This window comes from Protobothrops mucrosquamatus, unplaced genomic scaffold, assembly GCF_001527695.2.
Source record: "Protobothrops mucrosquamatus isolate PMUCROS unplaced genomic scaffold, P.Mucros_1.0 scaffold23, whole genome shotgun sequence".
In the NCBI taxonomy this organism is placed as follows: domain Eukaryota; kingdom Metazoa; phylum Chordata; class Lepidosauria; order Squamata; family Viperidae; genus Protobothrops; species Protobothrops mucrosquamatus.
In genome coordinates this window covers 2,284,250-2,295,664 of record NW_015386408.1, presented here as the reverse complement: position 1 = coordinate 2,295,664, position 11,415 = coordinate 2,284,250, and the positions used below count along the sequence as shown (strand labels likewise).

The window sequence follows — 11,415 nt, the reverse complement described above, 5'->3', positions numbered from 1 at the left end:
CCTCCGGAATGTCTAATGCTTCCTCCAGCTCCTTGGCAACATTATACAGTTTTTTATCTGTGTTACCTGGTAAGGGAAGTGATGCCGGAGAAGACCACTGCTTTTTGATTGCGGTCAGAAACAGGGAAGGACAGGGAATACGGTGTTGTGTTGCGACAGGTTCAACGTAAACTGGAGCCGCCTCCGGGTCTGGAAGAGCAGGAGCCTCAGTTGACGAGGATCCCTGACCTAGATGAGCCATAGACGTGGCCTTGCGCAGGATGGTGACAAAGAAAGCAGGGTTAAATAAGCCTGTAAATGTAGGAGCCTCTGGAGGAACGTCCTCCTCCTCTGACATTATAATTTCTTGACCAGGGGGAGGTTGGTTGAGGTATGAATCCTCAGAAACAACAGATCCAGAAGGAGAAGATGGGACATAATGAGCCTCCACCTCAGGTTGGGAAAGAGGGGTTGGAAGTGAAGATACTGGCCTAGCCGCCCTGGCCCTAGTGTCAAGGGCATGGTCGACTGTTTGTTTAATCAATAGCATCAAACGCTCTTCTGAAAGGAAGGGAATCGGTTCTGCTGGGCGGAGGCCCGCCGCAGTAGGTGTAAAGGTGGCCTCAGGACCCCCCTGCACTGACCTGGACGTGGAGGGTTGTGGAGCTGGGGAAACCTGGACCACTCCGCCCTGTGCTGGGGGGGAAAAACAATCCCCACTTGACCAAACACCCCTGGGAGAAGTTGGAACTCCTAGAGGCAATTCTAAGTTTAACTCCGCAGACCCCTGGGTCTCCAGCCTAGCTCTCTTCTGTGCTTTGGAGAACTCCTTTTCCAAGGCTTGGTGCCTCCTGGTAGCATGTTTATCAACTTGTTTAGATGTTTTGGCGGTAGAGCGGCTCTTATGGGTCGCCTTACCAGTGCCCTCCGGACCAGGAGTACGTGATGAGGAAGGCGGGGCACTCATTGAGGAAAGAGAAGTTTCCTCCATTTTCCTACAACCTTGAAACACAATAGGGGGCTTCTGTTGTCAGGAAAATGTCAAACACTGGGTAAGGACAGACGGACTGCAGGGACGCCTGGAACCCAGGTATAATCCCGGTTGGATAAGGACAGGTACGCTGTTGGGGGCACCTGGAATCCAAGGGAGAAACTAAGTACGAATAAGGACAGACACTCTATAAGGGGAGCCTGGAATTCGTACTGAAAATACTGTGGATAAGAACAGACACGCTTATGGGGAGTCTGGAATCCCAGTACAGTGCCAAATTTCTGTGCCAATTAAACAATTCAAATGAGAACCAGGAGACACCAAAATCCAAAGGAAGGAATCTGCCTCTATATGTAGGAAAGGAGAATACAAAATGGCGTCCTTATCTAAAATGGTGGCCTACCTCCCTACAGAAAAACTGGTGATCCAGTATTGTTACTCTTGCAGAAAGAAAAACTCGTTTGCCAATTGAAACTGTGCAAACGCCCAATTTAGAATGAATCCTTGCACCAAATTGCAGTGAACATTGATCTAATTGTTGAGCAAATTGTGGACTCAAAATGGCCGCCGCGGCCTATACAAGGCCCACGAGGCTCAAGATGGCGTCTCTAATACTAGCAGGGCCGGGGAAACTGTTAGCACCCCCCCCTCCGCTCTCTGAAGAGCCTCCGCACACCAACCAGCAAAGAAGGGAGGAATCGGGGAAAAAGAAACTATTTCCCCGTCCTCAAGAGTCGGCCAAAAACCGCCGATCGCAAAGAAGGGAGGAATCGGGGGGAAATAAACTTTTACTTAGTCCCCGATAGCCGGCCGAAACGCTAATTGAAGAGGAGGGAAGCGCGCGCGCGCGCACCTCCGCAAACGAAAAATGAGAAAACTCACAATAATCCTCCACGAGGACTGCAGCCGCAGTCCCGAGAGGGAAGAAAAACGACCTCAGAGACGATCGTGGGGCTTCCCCTCTCCTCTCTCGTCGCGAAAAAGGACGTCCGAGTCTACAGAGCCGCAGCCGCGGACTCCGTGAGGCTTGTCTGAGGGAGACAGCAGCCGATGTCTCCCTGACGACCGATGGAAAGGAATTTGCCTCCCAGGCTGTCTTTCCCCGTTTAAACAGCCTACGGAGCCGCAGCCGCAAGCTCCGTCAGGCTGGAGGGATTTTGAGTCCAACAGCCGTTGGCCTCCTGTTGGGGGAAAAGCGCAGCCCTGTTCCAGTCCCTGCAAGGCCCAATCCTATTTGAGTAATGAACCCTTTAGACTAATGGCCGTTAGCCCCTGTGAAAGGGAGAAAGCTTACAGGGAACGTAGAGGGGAGAAGAAGCCAAATTTAGTAATTAATTAATTACCCTAATTCTGTAAATTTTGAATGAGAAATGGGATGGAGATCCACCAATGACTGTACCTGCCTAGAGCCAAACTTGCAACGTCTGTCCTGGGCAAGATCAAGTCAAAGACTGGAGATCACGGTCCAGGACGGGCGTGGCAACTTTGGCTGACTTGATCTGATTGGGCAGGAATACAGTCTACTACCCAATGGTGGAGTCTCCATCTCAGTGCTGGAGAAGACAAAAATCTCAGAAAGGAATTTAACAATGGTTTTCAGAGACAACTGTTAAAAGAGACAAGAATCAGTATTTCAACATCTGTAAAAATATACTGTACAAGATGGAAACAGACATGGAAAAACAAGGAAAATCTTTCAAAAGACCTCTAAGCATAGAAGGAGAATCTAACCTCAAACTGGTATACTAAAGGACANACTAACTAATATTTCTTTAAATTTGAAATTGGGAAAGGGACTGGAAAATCCACCAAATGACTGTACCTGCCTAGAGCCAAACTTGCAACGTCTGTCCTGGGCAAGATCAAGTCAAAGACTGGAGACCAACGGTCCAGGACGGGCGTGGCAACTTTGGCTGACTTGATCTGATTGGGCAGGAATACAGTCTACTACCCAAAGACTGTATTCCTGCCAATGGTGGAGTCTCCATCTCAGTGCTGGAGAAAGGCATAGACTATAACAGTGGTGGCGAACCTATAGCACGCATGCCAGAGGCGGCACTCGGAACCCTCTCTGTGGGCACATGTGCCGTTGCCCTAGCCTCGCCTCCCCCCACGACCCCCTCACCAGCAGCCTCCCTGGAGGAGAGTCGCTCCTGAGCGTGGCCCACACGGAGCAGCGCAGCCAAGGACATGGCAGCCAGGCAGCGTAGCCAAGACTCTGCCCTCACGCCCTATCCCGCACAGTTGATGCTGCGGGGCGCGGGCAGAGGGCATGGCCGCCATGGTGCTGCTGGGCTGCCTGGGCGATCTGCGGCGGGCCCTGGAGGTGGTGAGTGGCCCTGCGGGCAGGCGGGGTGGGGGATGGGGTGGGACGGGGCAGGAGGGGGAGCGGGGGTGGGGCCAGTTTTGGGGCACTCGGTCTCTAAAAGGTTCGCCATCACTGGACTATAACAAAACCAAATATATTTAACAAATCGATCAGATACTCCTAAACCAGAGGACAAGATTGTTAAAACTAAAAATTTGCTGCAGTCAGCTCAATAACATTGAATATATTAGCATTTAATCAAGCGCTTCCTTAAAACTCAGTTGTAATCCTAATTGAGTAGCCAATGGTCTAGGAAATGTATTGATGTCCTAAACCAAATTGAATCAAATTAATTATATTTTAACTATATTAAGAGATATTAATTTTATATGAGCACTGCCTACCTCTATCAGAAATTACTGTAAAGTAACTGAACCAAAATAGTTAAACTCGTAAAGCATATTTACTGCTATTTCATCAAATCAGACTTTTATTTAGATTTACTACATTATAACATTTGGCATTATATGTATAATTAATTTGTTTCACTGTACCTGCATAATGCTTCTTAATAATTAAGTTACATATTTCAGCTAGCAAAACTACTTAGTACAGTGTATTCTATTTCAGCTGGGACTCACAAACATCGCAACTGTGACAATGTTAACACTCTTGGTAACATATCTATTGTTCAAATAGTGCTGACAGGACACATCAGCATGAAATTTAAATTTTTTTGTAGCTGTACCAATTCTGTGGGTTCATCTTCTTCAACTTCGGCTTCATCATCTTCATCCTCAACTATTGTATCTTCTATTGCTTCTTCATCTTCAGTAGCATCTTGGGCAGACACAAGCAAACTGGAACCTAGAGAAATGAAAATGAAAGTTTGCTGTTATTGGAAAAAAGCACTAAAAAACAATTCAAAAAGAGCCACAGGTTGTTTGTTGTTGTTTTTTTAAAAAAAATCAAACTACTCAAAGGTATACAACAATTAATATATATTAATGTAGTAATTATTCTGCAAGATACCACACGTATTATTTCATTTACATTACTGTACTTCTACTGCAGTTTGAAATCACAGTACTCAAATGACTTCACAGTACAGATAGTCCTTGAGTTACGACCATTTGTTCAGTAACCATTCTAAGTTGCAATGATGTTGAACAAACGGGGGTTTATGACCGCTCCTCAAGAGTTCCTGGCAGCCAGCTCATGATTATATTGGTCATGTGATCATGATTTCTGACACTCTGGCAGCTTCCCACAAATGACAGCAACCAAGAATGCCGGAATTGAATCCTTAAGCGGAGCATGGAGGTGCCTGAGGGTGTGAGGAAGGCCCTGGGAAGCTACAGGCCCCACTGACATGCAGAAACCTGTCACAGCCCTGAGCTTCGACTTACTCCCTGCCCCACCAGACTTGGGTCGATTTGGCCAGTTACAAGACCCAACAATGCACATAAATTCCACTCCACCCCCTGCCCTGCCCCCATCCCCCGCCCCGCCTGCCCGCAGGACCACTCACCACCTCCAGGGCCCACCGCAGATCACCCAGGCAGCCCAGCAGCGCTATGGCAGTCACGCCCTCTGCCCGCGCCCTGCAGCATCAACTGTGGACAATGGGGTGTGAGGGCAGAGTCTTGTCTACGCTGCCTGGCTGCCATGTCCTTGGCTGCGCTGCTTCGCGTGGGCCACGCTCAGGGGCGACTCTCCTTCAGGGGGGCTGCTGGAGAGGAGGGGGTCGTGGGGAAAGGCGAGGCTGGGGCAACAGCACGTGTGCCCACAGAGAGGGCTCCGAGTGCCGCCTCTGGCACCCATGCCATAGGTTCGCCACCACTGATCTAGCCTATCAGATCTGGTGAAACAGATCACATGAAATCATAGAAATAGGCAGTCCCACAAGTAATCTAGTCCTTTGTCAGCTAGGCCTTTAAATGTGACAATCAGAATCTTGAACAACACCAAGACACATACTGGGATTCAATGCAGTTTGTGCAATAGCCACGTAGCATGGATTAACATTGCCCAGAATGGCTGCATTCTGGACAATTAAAACTTCAGAGTTTTTCAAGGTAAGTTCTATGTAATCCCACTGCAATAATCCAATCTAGAAGTGACTAAAGCACGAGGGATAGCAAACAGAGTCTTCTGGCCCAAGAATGGACACAACAATGCTGATTTGTGCTAAAGCTCTGCCTCCGTCAAGACTGCCAGGTGCTCTTTGAGCGGGAGCCATGAATTCAAGAGGACTCCTAAATTGTAACTCTACCCAACTCTATTCAGGGAAGGTGCTATCCATTGAGAGCTAAAGCTGAACAAACCCCCACCAAATCCAGGGGGTGACCTTGACCAGACGTTTCATTAAGTATTAAACAGGAGTGGGGAGAAAACAAAGCCCGAGGCACCTATATAAGAAATCTCTGATTTCAACTCTCTCCAACACTGACTGGAACTGGCCCTGAAGGACACTCACAACAACACACTATTCTGCCTCCCTCTACTCCTAACCTTCTAAGCCAGTCCAGAAGAATATACTAAATCAGTGGTTCTCAACCTTTTTAATGCCGCGACCCCCAACCGGTCGTACGTCGAGGACTAAACCGGTTGTAAGTCGAGGACTAAACCGGTCGTAAGTCGAGGACTACCCAACCGGTCGTAAGTCGAGGACTTTCCCTGCCCGGGAGCGCCGCGCATGCGTGGTTCCGCCCCCTGCGCCGGCCGAGGCGTAGCTGGCAAGCGGCAGAGACGGAGCAGGCCGACCACCAGCTGGCCCAGCTCAAGGGAGGTAAAGCACCCGCCGGAAAAGGGGGAAAAAATGGCGGACAGCCTTGCTTGGCGACCCCCGTGAAATGGTCGATCGACCCCATATGGGGTCGCGACCCATAGGTTGAGAACCGCTGTACTAAATGATGATAACAAAAGCTGCTGAAAGATCCAAAAGGACAAAGATGACTACATCATCAAAGCTCATCCACAAGTGCAACCAATGCTACCTTGGCATCATAGTCCACTGTGAATCCTGACTAAAAAGGCTCCAAATAATCTGCTTCTCCCTTAAATTGTGCACCTAATATCTTCCCAACAACTTTCCCTAAAAAGGGAAGACTGTTGTACAGTACTGTACTATTAGATCTAAGGATACTTTTTTTAGGGGATGGACCGTCATCTTGTCATATCGGCCTCAAGCACAGCTCAAATGACCAATAGTTCCGCTAAGCTCCATATAATCCAGAGGTTTTCTTAGAAAATAAAAATTATTTAACACAAAAATTCTAGCTCAATGCTTTTTAAAACTTTCTAGTATATACCGGTACATATTTTGTAATTAGATATTAGCTACCAATGATAACTATTTTGTAAGGGTACCCTTTTTATGATCTCAAAATGTACAGAAAAATATGGTTCCTACAAACTTGTTTGCCAAAACTAGGCATAGCATTAAATGAAAAAAAAAATGCAATAAAGGATTTCAGGACATCTTCAAATAAGAGGGGCCAAAGCAAACTTTCTAGAGGGAGAAGAAACGATCAAATTTCCCTTTCTATTATGACATTAATTAGAAAAAAAAATTCTAGTCCACCAAGCAGGCACTGCTGAAAAATTTCAGTACGTTTCAATTTGACCAATAAAATCCGAAGAGCAATAATTTGATTTTCAATGTATTGAGCACATTTATTTATTTAAATATTTGCTGCTCATCATCTAATTTCGAAGGTACTATGGGCGGCTTACAGCACATAACATATATGAGCAGTAGCTTCAAAATGCTGAAGTTTCATAAAACCCATAATAAAGAATTAATATATCAAAATATGTAAAGTATTTTATTTCCTAAATTAAACTATTTCATTTATTTATTTCTGGCTACTGTTTGAACCAAATATTCTTTAATGTTTTCTCTAAAACGAAGCACAACAGGCATCTAAAACTTCAGCTCATTTCAGGTTTTTTTTTAAGCCACTAGTATATATTTTAGCAAGAATGATGATGTGGCATCACAGTGGAGGATACTGAACATCTATTAAGGCAGCCAGACAAATCTAAAAAATTTAGGGTTCTGGTAACTTTCACACTTCTGGTATAAATATAGTAGTTACTGTCAAGGGAAAAAAGCTTGAATAATGTTTGATAGCTAAAAGAAAATGAAATCCTCTAGCATTCATTTGTGGTATTAAGTTCATTCTCAGTCAGATCTTGCTTGGGAAAATAACTAAAAGACATAATACAGGCATTCCACTATAACTACAGTTATTCAAGCATAACTATTAAAAATGAAATTAATGTATACAACCGTTCCAATGAATAAGATATGCATATTCAATAGAATTTACATCACCATTTGATCAGAAGTATTGACTTTATTCTCTCACTAAGAAAGTGTGACCCACCACATGAATAAGACATATGATTTCACTGTGGTTAAAGTTGGGCAAAAAATGTACATACTTTACATTTTAATGTAAATCCCAAACTTTGCACTCACTTACCCACTGCAATTAATGCAAGCAAAATGAGTAGCAAAGCCCTGAGAAAATTTTGTCAGCATTCCTACTTAAACTAGGCAAAACTAAGATTTTTTAAAATGTGACCTCTGCTCCCTCAAGTGTTTTGTTATCCCCAAGGTTCCGACCCCATAGTCTAAAGATCCCAGAACGACCAATAACCTTGACATAAAAAATAATAATCAATAAATGTACATATGTACATATGAAATGTACATATGTATGATAAATAGAAAAGATTTTGGGCTGTGCTGGATAATTAAAATATTAACTTGCATGGGAAGTTAGCATGTCAATTAAAATATGGCCATAGTAAAAATATGTATACATAAAACTCAATTTTATAATAATATGAGAGAGAGAGAGAGAGAGAGAGAGAGAGAGAGAGAGAGAGAGAGAGAGAGAGAGAGAGAGAGAATCCTCATTGGAAATGTTGTGAATAATTCTCTCATCATTTGGAGTTATGCTTTGGACCTTTTAAAGGAGAAAAGGTAACATAACACACAATTCTATTAATATTTTACTTGAAGTAGCTTATTCACAGACAATAATGCATATAATTGTCTAATAAGAAAGGGCTAGAAATTTATAAATATGCATGCTAGAAAAGTGAACAAAGGTTTTTTTCCCCCTTTTCTCCAATACTTCAGTAGAAACTAATAGGACACTGAGAACAAGCAAATACAATTTAGGGAATTCAGTCCTACTCTAGAAGTGTCTTTAAATGAATATTAAACAAATTACTACTAACAATTTCTATCAGTAGCAATGGGACAGAGCTATGGCTTTTATGCCTTTATTTGTTTTCAAGAGTTAAGAAAATGATGGACAGTAATTCTTTTCTATGCTACTATGCAAAATTGTATTGCATTTATATCCTGCTGCAACCCAACAGCTTTCAATGGTTTAAAAGATACATAATTCAGAAAAAAGTTAAAACATTCGTGGTAAGACACCTGCAACTACATCTAGATAATCCTGCTGATCTTGAAAAACAGATCAAGCTAGATGGGAGGCTATCAGAAAATCCAAGACTGTAGGCTAGATTGAAAAAAAAATATCCTCAGAGAAAAGAACAAGACACTTTTACTAAGAAAACAACATTGTCACCAGGCCTTGAGTTCAACTTTAAGAGCATTTTACTTTTAAAAAGTTATTGACATATGCAGAGCTGCTATGTCTTAAGAAGAAATAACACTACTGCTTTATTAGTCATTGGTTCGTCCAACAATTTACTACTGCTTCCAGAATGGTGAAACTGTGTTATGCTTTTGTTTCTCCATGTGTGTATACATATATAATACAAAGTCAACTCAACTATTCACCATTACAGCAGCTGTATGGGTTACTTACTATTTTTAAACTAAAGTGAAGGCCTGGAATATATTTTAGGTTGTTTAGGTAACTACAGATAGTTTGTAAGATATTACGATATGCATAACACGGTGCCAGCATTCTCAGCAACACATAGTAACTTACACTGCAGCCATATGCAAAAAGGGCTTAACTCTCACAATAGGCCAAAGACACATGTTTTTGTCCTCCAACATTGTTTTCCTTCAGATCTATTACCCTATGGATTCACAGCCATGCTAGCCCAGTACAATGAACATACAGTCCAAGAGATCTGGAGAATGACTACTTTGCCAAAGAGTGAATATGAGCTAGTACTAGTACCAATTCACATAATTTCAGCAACTTTTTCTGAATTTTTAAACCTTTGTCTAAGATAAGCCAGAGCATGCCTAGGATATTAACTACAAACAAGTGCTGATTTTCAGTCGATAGCGAATAGCAATTTTTAAGATTTCCATTATTTCGTAATATAGTAATCGGTGTCGGTTATTAAAATTATTTCAATAAAACTTGATTTCACAGGGCAAACGCTTACAAAAAGCCCAAGTTGACATCAATCTTTAATTCTATTAGATTGAAAATAACTTGAGGGAGTGTGGATGCAGGGGGGGGGGACCGCCGATTATTTCTGAATACTTACTGAGTAGGCTTGTTATGTGTTTGTTTTTCTAATGAAATGCACCATATTTGTATGATTTGTTTATATGTTTATTTGAAAAATTAATAAAAAATTTGTAAAAAAAAGAAAGAAAAGAAAATAACTTAACTGCAATTATGCTAACCCTAACCTATCCAACAAACGGTCAGCTGAGGTCCTGCACATTACTTCTGTTTGCTGTTAGTATTTCAACAACTCTCATAATCTCTTCCTTTTTCTCCTCTTTTTAAAATAAAAAGCGACAGAAACCAACGACCTGATCGTGGCTCGATGGCTCGAACGGTACCTTACTTGTGTTACTTAAAAGTTTTTTGCTGCAGTCCAAGGCCGAAGATGAGCACAATGACTTAAGTCAGTGTTTCTCAACCTTGACCATTTTAAGGCATGTGGACTTCAACTCCCAGAATTCCACAGCCAGCAACGCTGGCTGTGGAATTCTGGGAGTTGAAGTCCACATGCCTTAAAATGGTCAAGGTTGAGAAACACTGACTTAAGAGAAACTGCATGTGGTTTCAGAGAGGGAAGGAAAAAAGCAATCGCAGCAGTATCGGGACCTTAAGCAACACGCTACTCCTGTCAACATTTAAAGCAGTGTGTGTGTGTATGGGGGGGGGGGGGAAGGGGGCAATCGCCTTCGGATTTAGCACGTGTCACTTTTGTCAGCCCTCCATAAACGGGACAGAAGCCGCCCCGGACGTTAAACTAAGCTCCAAGTCATTGACGAAAATCAGGGGTGTCGGCGGAGGGGATCTGACACGTCAGCCCCAGGCGGGGGAAGGGTGCAGTGCAGACCACCAGCTCAAGAGACCACGGACAGAGCCCCCGAAGCGGAGCGGAGCTCTCGCGCGTTCCGACGACCCACCGATTCAAGAATCTCCTTGCGCGCCGTTCTTGTTCCAATGCTAACGACCTCCCCTCTCCTACCCTTTCTCCCCCCCCCGCCGCCTGCCCTCCAGCCCACGCGGCACGGCAGCCCGCAACGGTCGCCCTCCGACGGTCGCCTTGGTTCAGCCCTCGTTCTCTCCCTCCCTCTCTCTCTTACCTGGGCCGGATCGGGCGCCGCCGAGGAGGAGGACGGCGGGGAAGGCCAGCAGCACGAGCACCAGCAGTTGGGGCAGGGACCTCCTCATGGTCGCGAACCAACTAGCGCCTTCGGTGGCAGCTTCTACTTTTTTTTTTTTTTTCCTGCCACTAAGCAATGGCGCTAAGCTTCCATCCGGCCGACGTCCCGCCTTTCTTACGCCGCGACGTCCTGACGTCACCGAGCCAGGCACGCAGACGGCTTAACCCCGCCTTTTTCTTCCCGCAGAACGGTACAGCAGACGTGTCTTCCCCTGGAAGGAGGAGGAAGAGGCACGTAACTCAAAAAGTGTTAACTCCTCCGGGAGGAGGCGGCCTCAGAACGCGTGGCCCGTCCGCACGCGCTCATGCGCAGTGGACTCTCTAGCAATCTGTCTCCGCGCTTGCTGGTTTTTTTCTTTTAAACGCCGCATTTCTTGACCTCTGGCGGTCTTCGCACAGCGCACGCGCGTTAGCTTTGCCACGTGCTGTACTGTAAAGGTCGGGGTTGCGTTTAAACTTCTTAAGGGCTTTGCAAAAAAAAAAAAAAAAAAAA

At 44.5% G+C, this 11,415-nt stretch overlaps 1 protein-coding gene across 2 annotated transcripts in view; it reads right to left on the bottom strand.

Annotated features, from left to right (window-relative positions):
* SSR1 (signal sequence receptor subunit 1) overlaps nucleotides 1-10,975 on the bottom strand; it is a 21,583-nt gene extending 10,608 nt beyond the window's left edge. For both annotated transcript variants that reach the window (XM_015810842.1, XM_015810843.1), the window contains exons 1-2: nucleotides 10,843-10,975; nucleotides 4,027-4,145 (exon numbers count right to left, since the gene is read on the bottom strand). In XM_015810842.1, coding sequence (XP_015666328.1) covers nucleotides 4,027-4,145; nucleotides 10,843-10,930 — 207 coding nt within the window. In that variant the 5' untranslated portion in view covers nucleotides 10,931-10,975. The remainder of the gene's footprint in view (nucleotides 1-4,026; nucleotides 4,146-10,842) is intronic.
* Nucleotides 10,976-11,415: the final 440 nt, after the last annotated feature.